This window comes from Xiphophorus maculatus, chromosome 23 (assembly GCF_002775205.1).
Source record: "Xiphophorus maculatus strain JP 163 A chromosome 23, X_maculatus-5.0-male, whole genome shotgun sequence".
NCBI classification, from domain to species: Eukaryota; Metazoa; Chordata; class Actinopteri; order Cyprinodontiformes; family Poeciliidae; genus Xiphophorus; species Xiphophorus maculatus.
In genome coordinates, this window is record NC_036465.1 from 24,697,844 (window position 1) to 24,711,861 (window position 14,018).

Below are 14,018 nucleotides of genomic sequence, written 5' to 3' on the forward strand. Positions count from 1 at the left end.
AGCTTTGGACGTTTGGATGCTCTGCACGTTGCACGGCAGCTAAAATTACAGGCAAAGCGTGTGATACCTACCGCGGCCACCAGGGGGCCCCAAGAGCAATTTTTATTCATTTTTTTAATCCATAAAAAAAGGATTTCTACATACATTATCAAATATATATTATTGTAAAAACAAACATATTATAATGACATAGAAGTTATTACTAAAAAAAAAAAAAAAAAAAACTCAGCTCCACTGAGGGGGGCCCTTAATGGCCTTGGGGCCCTAAGCGGCTGCTTAGTTTGCTTATGCCTTGGGCTGGCCCTGATATTTCCATATAATGCTGCTGTTTAGGTTAACATGGTGCTTTCTGGCATCTAGAATCTGTATCAAAAGTTGAACCAGATTTGTGGAGGTCCGCCATTGTCTGTCTGATATTGTGCCTGATTTGTTTAGATCTTTTTTTACTCTTGCACAAGGCCATAGTGCGTTTGAGCTGTGCTTTAAAATACGTCTACAGGTGTGTCTCAGTTCAACTCAGATATGTCATATATCAACTTATTAGAAACTGATAAAGCATCATTCGGGTTCCGTCAAATTCTTTAAAGGCATAGCAATCTTAGCGTATGAAAACATCTGACGTGGAAGAAAGTAATAAATAATTATCTCTATTAAAAACACAGTCAGAATATTACCCACTGCATGCTCAAATATGATTTCAATTAGATGTACAAGAATGCAAACACCATATACTTAGTAAGTCAAGAGACTTGACTGAAATGTTGTAAAAGAGCCTCAAAAATGTGCGTAATTGAATCTTTTTAAAAACAAAACATCTCGTTGCCTGTTGGTTGGTACGTGGATTTTTTCTTTTTAGCTGAATCCTTCTGTCACATTGACCTACTTTTAAACTTTTTAGCATGTGATGAATTAACATAAACAAAAAGCCTGGTCTAAGTAATCCTGTCTGTTTTAGAGCGTTTTTCCTTGTAAACACACACCTCCCACTCATTACAGATTTACTCGTGTAGTTTTTAGCCAAGCACCAGGGGTTACACAAGCATATGGGTTGCTACTGCCCTACGTCATTATAAGGAAAGTAAACAAAAATCAGGGATATGATAGCTTTGACACCAAAAAACGTACTGATGGCTCATCAACGGCTCCCTTATCTGAGCTTCTCCGTATTGTTGAAAGGCAAAGTAACCTTGGTATGCAGGTAGCCTAGCACGTATGGGGGGAAAAGAACTAGTCAGCAACTCTCTTTTGTATGTTTTTAACGCTGCTGTTTATGACAGTGGTTAAAAAATAAAATAAAAAATCATGTGGCGTGTGAATTCAGGCAAAGTCGGCAATTTGATCAGCAAGTCAGGAGGGAGGAGATATGTGTCGGATGCTAAGCTAGCTGTTTCAAACTTTTGTAAATACCGCCATCTTTGAGCCCCAATCAGGTGCGTTACGTTTACAGACCAATTAGCTCGATTCGAACAAGTAAAATCCACGAATAAACTGGCAAAAAAACAACTTTGGAAAACAATTGCAACTTTCCTCCGTTCAATGCCCCAGCCTCTGACTTTCCAACGGTGCCTCGAATGACTTATGACGTACAGTAGTTGCCAAGGGTTAATAAAACACCAACCAAACAAAGCTTTTGAGACACTATCACTACACTGACAGGTGACCGACACGCTCGGGTTCAATGAGTCACATTTTGTGCATTAGTTCAGAGCTCCAGCACAAGACGGACCTGCAGCACAAGCCATGCAAACGTCCCCCACTCACACAGCTGTGCTGTCAGTGTGATCCGTGGGAAGCAGGCAGGTAGCGAGAGGATCAGATTACTTCTCACTTCCTCCTGCCGATTTACCGTGAATCTGTACATGTCATGTCAGTGATGGTCACGTTTCCAGTTTGCCGGAGGAGAAACCTACGTTTTGGTGTATAATATGTGTGTAGAAAGAGCTAAATATGAGCGAGTTAGAAGAGTTTGTTTCTCAAAGCTAGTGGGCTAGTGTAGCTTAACTGCTTAGCAACCATAGCAACCCATGTTTTGTTTTTTTTTCCCCCTCAAGACTGAGCATTATGCCAGCAAAAACTTGAAGAGGAGTTTTACGAAATCTGTAATTATATTTATATATTTATTTATTTTTTTAAGAGCTGAAATAAACCGAAGTAGCTTAAGGATATGACGTCATTCTAAGGTTTGAATGGCGTTTCCAGCTGACAGTAGTTGGCTGTGAACGAGCGCAAACATTTCCAGCAGAACTTTTCAGAAATTGTGGGATGTTCCGTTCATGTCAATGGGGCCCACGATGATCACAACAACAGGCTGAATATTTCATCAACTGTGGAAGATGTCGATACCAAAAGACAGGACTAACGACGCAGCCTTACGGCGTTCACACTAATTAGGCAACTGCGGAACCAAAAGGCATGACGACTGGAGGAAAGGAGGGAGGAAAAACGGAGAGCACCCAGCGATGCGTCTCTCTCAAACTGGGTCAGGCTTCCACCGCGCTCCGCGTGATTTTCTGCATCCTGCGCGAACCGAGACGCATGCCACACACTCGGGGCGCACATGTTTGCGCTGCTGTAATTAGGCTGTCACGTCATGACGTGATCTACAAAAAAAAAAAAAAAAAAAAAAAAATCCGCGTGCGTCTGTCTGCCTCCAGGGCGCGCGGGCGGGCCGTCTGAATGAATGAGTGCGTGCGAGCTTGCTGCTGATACCGAGAGAAGAAGTCGTTTAAAAGGCTGCATGCACGTGCGTGCAAATCAATACCGTTACAGGATGACGCCATTATTACCACCGACACCCACAGCGGCCCTACCGTCCCTCCTCATGTCAGTGTGGTTGCCACAGCAACCGTGTATAGAGCGGCCTCTTCTTTATTCCGATTCCTCTGCCATGGCTCATGTCGCAATAAACAAATTGTACGTGCCCTACTGTCTGTCTTATAATCATTGTTCCTTCAGATACACAAACATAACTACATATTGAGTCTGCATGAGTGATTAATTTGCGTCTAATACGTGAATAGGCCCGGTGTTTGTTTTTGTTTTTTCTTCTTTTTTGCGGTATGCTGAATTTTAAATTTGTACAGTGCATTTTTCTATATTGAATCAAGCAGCGAGCTAATCACAACACAGAGGTTTGGATTCGTTTTTAAAAATGACCCAGTTTACGGAAGCTGCTAGAAAACCGTTCTGTAAAAGAATGATCGTGTGACTGATGTGTGAGTCAAACAGCTGGATGACTACAAAGTATGTTTGTCAGAGATGATCACAAGGATGACGTCTCAAATCCTCTGTGAAACACTAAAAAAAAATAATTTAAACAACGTTTTTCTGGTTTGTTTATCTGAAGCCTTTTGTCGGTTGATGCCAGCACAGGCAGGATGAGCAAAAATAGATTAAAAAATTTATCAAGCCATTTTCTCTCTTCTTTCTTTCAATATCGAGACAAATTCCACACTAGAAATAGACTTTTGTTTTTAAGTCTTTATTACTAAAATACGTTTTGTTTTTCTGAAATCTAAGTATAGAAAGAAGTTTATGATCCTCTAACCATAAAGCCAATCTTACATGGGATATGTCAGGATTTATAAATATCATATAAGCCATATTTTAGTTTTATTGTAGCATCATGTTAGTTTTGTGGCTGTTGTCAAGTAAGCATTGTGCTTAAAAGACATCAGGATCAACTTTGACCCGGGACAAAATCTTAAAAATAAATGTGAACGAATTTAGTCATGAATTGAATCACAAATTCAACGTCGCACTAAGAGCATGACTAGCTGACAAGAACTAAAAGTTAACAACTTTTAGTTCTTGCTAGGTGAGAACCTGCACAACATTAAGAATCATCTCAGAGACTCTGCTTTTCAAATTCTCATCCGTAAGTGTGTGTGTGCGTGGGTGTGTGTGTGTAGATGAGGGTCTGAGTGTGTCCATTCTTAGGCCGTATAGTGATTGGTACTCTGGGACACTCAGTCCCATGCTGGAAGATTTGAATGAGAAGAGGCTCCTACTAATCCAGCCGTGTGTGCCTGAGAGATAAGGTGCATCCTGCTTGCTCTTTCTACATATTCTCCCTCTCTCTTTTCCTCTCACCTCTCCTCCACTCCCTCCTTTCACCCGTTCTGGGAGAGTAGCACCTAATTCCCCCTAATTCGCTAATCCTGAGCAGGGCCACTGCACATGCAGTCAGCAGTGACCGAGGCAGTGCGAGCAAAGCAAGACTCAGGTCACGGAGGACTGTTTTTATTTATTGGGGCCTGCCATGCAAAGCAATGGCAGGAACCTATTACTATTCTCCCAAGAAAAGTGTTTCTTTAATTTATTTAATGAGGTATCAAAACGTGCAGAAAATTCACGCCATTGGAGCTATTACTTTTGATGGGATTCGGGGTTTTATAAATAAAATAATAAGTATATATATATATATATATATATATATATATATATATATATATATATATATATATATATATATATATATATATATAATATTTATATATATATATAAATATTATTTATATATTTATTTCAGTTTGTTTTTTTTCGAAAACTTTTTTTCCGAAAACTGTTTATTGGTTGCTATGGCAACAAGTCTGCGTATGAAGCTGACAGATTGACATAAAAAATAACATAACGACCTGTTTTTCTACATTTTTCCCCTGGACAAATTGCATCATTTGTTCATAGAACGTGGCAATATTCAGATCAATCATCAAATAGGATGAAATATTTCATAAAGCATAAAGAGCCAAAGTTTGTTCAATTTTAAACCACGGCTCCTACTAAGTAAAATTAAATTATGGGCCATTATAAAGAGAAATTGGCTTTTTTCTCTCTTGTTTCTAGAACTGACAGCAACCAAACTATAGATTTATTAGCAGAGATAAAATATATTTTACATATCCAAACATCAGCATCTCAGCTTTAAGCCACATTTTATAGAATCCAATAAGTTAACTGCCCCAACCAGACCCAAAAAAGGTTTTGCGTCTTTATTATTTGCTATATTAAAGACACATCATATCTTAATTTATTGAATAAGCCTGTCTGGCATTCTCATGTAAGTTTTCTCTTTATTCTTAGCACTAGAAAAGAAAAGGTCGTCCAGTGACTGTGGGTGCATCAGCACTCTAACCCCCCTTCATTCCCACCAACTTGCAACACAAAGTTACACCCTTAGCCTAAAAACTTCTTTTCCTGAATAGTCAAAATAATCGGGGCACCAAGAGAAAAACTTTGCATCCAATCGTCAATCCATTCATCCAATTATCCAATTGATAGTTGTTACCGTTCCTCATCCTGAGCAATCAAGTAGAGAGGAACAACTCCCTTTTAACAGGAAGACACTCCAGCTTAGAGAGACTGATCATATTCTATGACCTGTTCAAAATTAAGACGACTAAGAAAACAGAAAATATAGAAACATTAGGACTGGAAGCCATTTTATGAGGCCATGTAAGGAGTGTGTGCTAAAAAGAAACGCATTAAGAATCTGAACTAGATAAGTTCATATTCTTTGAATCTCTAACAGTCAGTGAGTGAGACACAGAGGTCAAATTAAGAGACCAATGAACCAAATCACTTTTTTTCCCGAAGGTAGGAAAAACCGGAGCACCCGGAGAAAACCTTTGCATTTAGTTTTGTACAGGTTAGTACAAGTTATTTATTAAGGAGTTAATCTAAAGTTGATTAGATTAAATCAGAAAATTATGGTTTTGGCCAAATTGCAAGAATAAATAAAAGTCTAGGCGGAAATCATTAGTTAATGATTGGAACCGTCCATCCATCCGTCCGTCCGTCCATTCGTCCATCCATCCATCCATCCATCCATCCATCCATCTTCTTTTGGTTCTCCATCTGCTTCGGATCACAGGGGTAGCAGCCTATAAGTAAGGAGGCACTGATTCCTTCTCCTCAGCCTCTTGGTCCAGAAGTTCCCAGATCAGCTGCCTTTAACTTCTTAATGAGGGAACTTTAGCGATCTCATCAGGTCACTCTGCCTGGTTGGCCGCTACCTTCTCTCCTCTCAGTTTCCTGGACAATACGCTTCCTGCGTGCCGGTGTGAATGCTGAGATTTCAGGCTTCCTTGTGCTAGGGGGCGCTGGCTTTCTCTGATTGAACTTTCCTTGTGTTACCATCTTGTCATCTTTAAAATCTGGCACTAACCTGCCTTCACCCAGAGGCAAAGTTCTTCGATAACGCGCAAACTTTTGGTCAATAGGTGGTAGAAATTTTTCTTGTTTATCAGTTTGATTTTCAACTATGCTTTCACTTTTAGGTGTTTCCACAACAATAGAATCATCTACCTTTGCCTCTTTGCTCTTAGTGGATTCCTTCAAATCCTTGTATTCAATCTGCAAATCCTCGTGATTCTTCTTCTCCCTGTAGTAATTGTTTTTACACTGATACAATTGTTCTGTGAGTTTTTTAATATAATCTTGATCCCGATCCCTGTTTTCAGTTAGTGCCTGTATTTGACCATTTAACGCTTTAATTTCGTCCTTCATCTTTCTCACATCAGATTCAAAACTTTTTTTCTCATTCCTGTCTTCTTGCTGTTGATGTAAAGCTTTGTGTTGTCGTAAGGCTAAGAGCTCAGACTGGTTCTCAGCCTGTTCCTTCAGGAGTTCATTCATCTCATGTTCTTTCTTCATCATATGGTTTACTAATCTCCTGCGTCTCAGTTTTTCCTCCATAAATGCTGGTCCACATAATGTCAGCTGAGCTAAAAGCTGTTGATCAGGTTTTATTATCACTTTTTCTGCTGGAGGTTTTGAAAATGTCTTCAAAAGAGCTTTCTTTTCTTCCGCTGCTTTGTCCAACTGCTTTTCCAGATGCTCTATTTTGCCCTCAAGTCGTGTGGATCTGTCTTTGTGGTGTGTAACCTCCTTCTTCAAAATGCCGATATCATTCATTTTCTGGAACAGCTCAAACTCAAGTCTCTGCACTTCATCTTGATGCCTCTCAATCGTCTTTTGGTCCGCTGTGCTACGAGACTCCACTGCGTCTATTCCTTTCGAAATATTATCAACCTCCTGTCTTGATTCCCTCTTGAGTTTTGTTAAAGAGGTTTTCAACTCTTTGACTTTCTTTTGGTAGCTATCGTTCTCAGACCTCAACTGATTCCTGTGGGAAATATGGTTCTCGATCTCTCGTTGTAACTTTGGGATTGTCTTATCTTTCAGGTTCCTGTTTTGTCGGTAAGACTCCTTTAGCTCTTGAGTGAGCGAATCATTATTTGTATTTAGACGCTCAATTTGTTCCTGAGCTATTCCCAACTGTTTTTCCAATTCATCCTCCCTTCTCAGCATTGCACCTATGTCTTTAATCCTCTGTAACCAATCCAGGACCACGATGACCAATTCATCTCTAGTGAATTGTCTAACTTCCTCTTCGTCTAACATATGAGTTTTAACTGGCGACATGTTGACTGTTCGATCGATGTATCAGAAAAGCTACGAAAAAATTCAATGTTAAATCCACTGTGGAAAAACCAACGTCCGAGCTGCTGCTTGACTTCTGCAAGTTTGATTCAGACGCTGGATATTCAAGGCCCTTATGATGTCATAAGGGACAGATCATTATGTCCCTTATGACACCATAACACTTTGACATCATCAGATTACATTAGTGGAATAATGTCATGTATGCTATGTTGCCAGGCAACAGCAAAGCCAGCTCACTTTCCACCATATTCCTGGGAGGCTTACTGTGTGTAACAGGTGGCACCATTAGGTGGCGCTCCCTCCACAGCCTGAGCCTCCATAAAAGGGAAGCTGGGAGGGTGGTGGCCAAGTGTCAATTTCCTGTGTGTGTGACCAGGTGTGTGTTTGCTGGCTGTGGCAGGTTTGGAGGAAAACGGTTTTAAATTGATCCTCTTAAATAAGTTTGTCCTGATGTGGTGTTTTTGTACAGGGGCGCATTATAAAAACGGTGGCAGCGTTACCTGGGCGTGTGGTTGTTCCACATACATTTGTCTCTTTTAATCAGATTGAATTGTATGTAGTTGTTTTTTGATATTGCTTTTATCTGGTAGGGCTGCACCAGATCTACTACACCAAGTTTGACTGGTTTATGTGATGCCGTGTTTTTAATGTGTTCTAGGTTGACTTGATTAAAGTGATTTAATAATAAGCTTTAGTCATTTTGGTTTTTACAGTTTTCTCACTGCTTCCTGCTGTCCACCGGCCGGCACGCCACCTCCTCCATACCTGCAGGGGAAGACTACCAAAAGGAAACTCAAGAAAAAAAAACAAAACAGTAAAAATAAATCCTGAACCCACAGGTAGGTCTTCTTTGGATAGCTACTGCTGTCTTGTCTTACAACACCATGAATAAAAACACCCACAAAACACAGTTAAGACCCTAAACACACACAAAAAAGACAAATCTGTGTTCAATGGTGCGCCCTCCTAATGTGATTCACCATAAAGTGGGAGATTGTAATAATCATTTGTTTATATAGTCAAGAAAATTTAAGGGTATAAGCCACCACGTAAATTATTAGTATTACGATGCATTATATATGTTTTTTAGAGTGAAATTGACCAAAATACCACGTGAAATTAAAGAAAGAAAAAAAGTACCAAATTATAGACAGCGTTTCACCAGGAGACCTAGAGTGAGGAGCCCCGGCCCCCCGCGCCTCAGACACAGTTTGGGGGAAAAGATGGCGGTCGTTCTTCGTTCGCTAAAGCTGTTCTTGTTTACAGGTTAGTAGTGTGAAGCTGGTGGAAACTGTCCCCGCTAAAATGTACATTTACAAGTTCATTTGGTGCTGATTTCGTAATTACATGCTAGACGTGCTTAGACGTTCAAGGGAAAAAGATTTTGTTTCATAATTACGGTTTTTAGCGATAACGGTCGTAAAACAGCCGTTATAGAGAGTTTGCTACATGTATCTAAACCTCGATCCACTCCCCGACCCAACCTTGTTAAGGATTACGGTGGTATCCTGACGTGTTGTGTTATCTTTTGATAGGAAGTGTTAAAGTTACTCTGTTACATGTACCGGAAATCAGTTCTCATCAGTTTCAAACATTTATTATAGACGTTACCACTTTTCCCCTACTACCCTGTAACTGCCCATAGCAATGCATGGAGGCACCTATTATTCTACACCCAATAGAATGTCTCTATTTATTTTTCTTCAATCACCGTTAACGCGGCTCGTACCGCTGCGTGCACCCCCACAAAAGTGGTATCAAAACGTGCGGCTCGATGCCGAGAAGGGAGCTATTACTTTTGTTGGGAATCGGACTTACGATGGCGACGTAAAAAGCGAAAAACGATCCAAATTTCCAACTGCCGAAACGCAGAGCATAACTGACACCAACTGCCGCTCCTTTAGAGTGAGAAGTGAAGAGAATTTTTGACCCCCAAATAATTTTGAAATCGCCGTCACGCCCACAAATATCGCCCAATTGGTATCAAACTGCCTGCTCCGGTAAAATGTTTTCGAAATTTCTCTAGGGCTTACGGTTTTCTGTCACGGTGCTTCAGAGCAAAGTCATGCGACAGGATTTTCTGTCGCTCTCTCAGGCTCTCTTCCATATATTTCTCAAAAATTTCAGATCTCGGCACACCATTTCTTTCTCTCATCGCCGTTAATACTGTGAGTGAGGTAGAGATATGAATCGCGGGACTATCGGAGACGACAAATAGCCCTCTCATACGCTTCAAACGGTTTTCAAATATGTATTACGGTTCCCGAACGGAAAGGATTTGTTCCGAATGCTTTTTTTAGTTCAAACTGGCTGGCTCAAACAGAGAATTGTCTCCCCCTGCATGTCTCACTCACAGCTGACAGTTGGCAGAGAGAATTATTTTCCATAGCAACGGAACTCAGGAGGCTATTGGCTGCTGGTTAGGACTACAAATACGCATCACTGTAGTTCTAACTATGGTGGAAGACTCAGTTGAAACAGAGGAGGACTGAACTGGCCTTTACAACTACTTGCTGCTATGGGCTGTATATAACTGATTTAACTCAGTCACTGTTACACAAGGGATTAGTTTGGAACTTTAAAATGAAGCATACTGAAAATTTCAAAATAAAAGCCTTGAATATTTTTAGATCAGGTAATTGCTCTTTTGAGCATTATATAACTGATTCAATCCAATGACTGTTATACATGGGATTAGTTTGGCCCTTTGAAATGAAGCTTAACAAAAATTTCAAAATAAAAGCCTGGACAATTTTTAGATGAGATTAGATGAGAGGACTACAAATACGCATCACTGTAGTTCTAACTAACACTCAGTTAAAACAGAGGGCTGAGCTGCCATTTAGAGCTACTGGCTGTTTTGGCCAGTAAATAACGGATTTAACCCAAACACTGTTAGACATTTTAATTAGTGTGGTCATTTAATATGAAGCTTATGTTTTTTTTTTCAAAATAAAAGCCTCAATATCCCCCTCAGGTTGCTAATATTATTGCACCGCCATAGGCGCCATAGGCGGTGCAATAATATTAGCATCAGCGTAATAAAAATAAAATTAGCATCAGCGTTCTGATGCTAATTTCTAGCATCAGAACTTTGGTCCAAACCGACGGGCACACTTTGGCAGGCCCCGGTTAAATTTCTTCAGGAATTTTCTAGTTTGCTTTGCTATTTTTTTTTAAGACAGTATCAATAACTGATGCTCCAGAAAGTAGATATAAAGCTGTGTTTTCATGATACTGTCTTGTTTTTTTGTTGTTGTTTTTTAAATGTCTTCGCAAATTCTATCCACACATTTTGACAGAAATGCGTGCAGTAGATTCTGCACAAAACAATGAATCAAAAAGGTTGCGACCAGACAATAGTGCCAGTTTAAAAGTGGAAAAACTGGTTATTGTGATCAAAGATTAACCAGTGTGTTGCAGAAACACACAGTAGATGTAACTGAGCAGTACTCAGCAGACCAATCAATGAGGCACTTGGCCAGCTAGCAGCTAACATAATTAAGGAATATTGCATTACAAAAGCCTCTGGCTTCATCTGTACTTCTAGAAATATTTGTTTTTTTGTTGCTCTTGCAGTGCTACAGCGGCCATGCCAGCTTTCCAGTTAGCTCATTGTTTTTAAACTAATGTTCTTCATGAAACCATTATGTTATCCATCTTCTAACATTTTCCATCGATTAGAATTTTCCACAGGCAACTAGTTATGTGACAAGATGACATCAGCAAAATATAAAGCAACAAAATGTGGAAGAAGTAAAAAAACCAAAACAACTTGAGGGCATGTTTTTTGTTCATGTGTTTCAGAATTATCTTTAAAGTTATGGAATTTTAACCAAAGAGGGGGGCAAAAATCTTTAAATTGTATGCAGTATGTTGATTATTTATTTTATTATGATGCTTACATTTCCACAAATTGAATATGTTTAATGGAAATGTTAACTGAAAATAAAAACCGTTCACTTTCGCCCATATATGACTTACTTACAGTAGTAGTCCTACTTATGAGTTATGGGAAAATTAGAAACAATGGATACATTTATTTATGACAAAAATATTTTTTTAAATCGGTCAACCCATTTCTTGGGTTAAAAACCTGACCCAGTACGCTGGGTTATCAAGACTATAGCAAGATCATGTTCAGCCCACAGTGTAAGTGGAAAACATTGTCAATATGACCAAAGAATCAAAGACAGTTTACTTAAAGGACCATAAAACAGTCCCTCCAGGATGCTGCCATGTTCTTCTGTGATTGCTGCGGCTTAAGATCACTGGTTTTGCCGCAACTTTTTTAACGCGTTTCAGTCAAAGTTGCAATTTAGGTTCATTTTTGCCATAATTTTTTTTTAAGCTCAAACTTCATGAGGTGTAGGTATTGATGAGAAAAGAATCAAACACAGAAAACCTTATGGTGATTGGTCAGATTTGTGGAAAAGTTGCAATGATTGATGAAAATTGCAAGTCTGGGCAAAATTTGCGAATGATGGCTGAATTTGCATTCATTGTTGCAATTGCAACATCGTGACTTCCTGAAGGAACCGGTAGGAAATTAGTCAACAACCCCCACACTGCAGAAAAACAAATATCACAAAATCAAGTAACAAGTAATTTTTCAGAAAGACATAGGAGTTTGTTTTAAGTCACTATGTCTTTAATATTAATGAAAAGTACTTGTTTCACTGGCTCCTATTTTTCCAAAAAGCTACTTATAAGTTATCTTAGTTTTAATTTATGTGTACTAGGATATTTGCCCTAGCAACTAGACCAAAAGCACTTGGTTACGCAGGAACCATCATAGTAAATTAGTTGATTCTAGAGCCAGAAACACACAAACTGCTTTTTCTAAGAGTGAAAAGCTAGCTCTGAGTTAGCCAGTCCATATGGTCTGTAATGGCCCTAACATGCATACCCACAGCCACGCATTCTCACATTCACACTTGGGTCAAAAAGCAAAGCAACAGAAATGCACAAGTCCAGAATTTACAATTAGGAACCTTCTTAAAGTGACAGTACTCTGCCCAGTGATAACGGACACCCTAAGAGGTCAAATTCTGTACTACACAGCCCAGAAACGTCGCTGTAAACTCATCTCGCACACTAGCAGCAAACAAAGTTAGCATTCTCTCTGTGTGTGTAAGACATCTCAGCTGAACGCTTATATCAATCAGTCCCTCTAGTTTTCTTAGAATGATTGTGTAAATTCACGCAAAATCAACAAATCCCTGCACTTTTTTGCGCTAATAATTTGGAGTTTATTGCAGATTTTTCTCAAAAATGGCCAAAAACTTTGTTTGTACTGAACAGTACAAACGGATCATAGATCATGGACTATAATTGATGTCAGATTATAGTCCATGATCTGTACAGCGAGTAATAAAAAGTCGCATTAACCATCATAAATAAGTGCAAGTATTGCAAATATTTCCAAATTAGCACCACAAATATGAAATCCTGGAGGGACTGAAAAGATGTTCAATAATATTATTTAATTTTAAGAATTCATGGATATTTTAAGAGTTTGTGAGCAGGTTTTATGAATACATTCTGGCACAACCAACCCTTTAACAGCACTGATGATTTTAATTTGGCCCAAAACAAAAATGAGTTTGACACCCCCGGGTTAAAACAACCCAGTACGGGGACTGACCAAGGCACAGAGGAGGTCCACAGCTTCCAGTATAAGCTCCTGGTGTCCTATTCTGGTGACGCCGAGCTCTTCCAGCTCCTGGTGGGTGATGTGCAGCAGCTGCTCTCCTCCTATCTGCTCCCGCTCAAAGCTCTTCACGTACTGCTGGAGGCAGTCATCCAGACCTGAGAGGAGGGAACACACAGATTCGCATTAGGAGATTCTGGTTGGGCATCTGTGGGGTAAGCTGTTGGCAGAAAATAACAAAAACGTTCGGTCTGATGAGTGGCTCAGCGGGCTGTCTGCTCTGGGACCGAGAGGGGAAGAATATGATAAGGAAATGTCATTTGTGAAAATGCCTTCAGAGATAACTGTCATATTGGAGCATAAGCAGTCCAACAAGAGGCGATCTGTATTGAAGTATGGGAGTGGTTGTTGTCCGCACCAAACAACATTTAATTAATTGCAGCCACAGATGAACACCAGCCTGGAGGCAGATGTCTTTTCAATGCTTTGCTGGCGTCCAATAACGATCAGCGAGGAAAAAAAAAACTGAACGAAACATCTGTTGCGTCCATATCTGATTATGAGCAAATATACGTACAGGCAAAATAACAGTTGTTGTTGCACTACTGCTTTTTACATCCAAGCGAGCAAGGCAAGATCTACATTTTATTTATGTTTAATGCAAAAAAAAAAAAAGAAATATAAGCACATTTTGGATGAAACCGCACCCCTCTAAAATACATGAAATGTTTCACATTTTCTCACCTTTTGGAACCTACAGCATTCTTCTGGGGTACTTCACTGCTAATGTGACATAGCTGGAGAAGGGGTGTGCGATAAGTTTTATCACGGTATTTTGTGTTACTGTTGTGATAACAATAAAAATGACAATAAAAAAAAAACTGTTTATTACTTCTTTTTTAGGTAACTATATGGCTGT

General features: G+C 39.5%; 1 protein-coding gene across 2 annotated transcripts in view; it reads right to left on the reverse strand.

The window, feature by feature from the left end:
- Positions 1-14,018, reverse strand: part of LOC102223831 (connector enhancer of kinase suppressor of ras 2-like) — an 83,711-nt gene that overhangs the window by 49,933 nt on the left and 19,760 nt on the right. For both annotated transcript variants that reach the window (XM_023328197.1, XM_023328198.1), the window contains exon 2: positions 13,094-13,257. In XM_023328197.1, the coding sequence (XP_023183965.1) occupies positions 13,094-13,257 (164 nt within the window). The remainder of the gene's footprint in view (positions 1-13,093; positions 13,258-14,018) is intronic.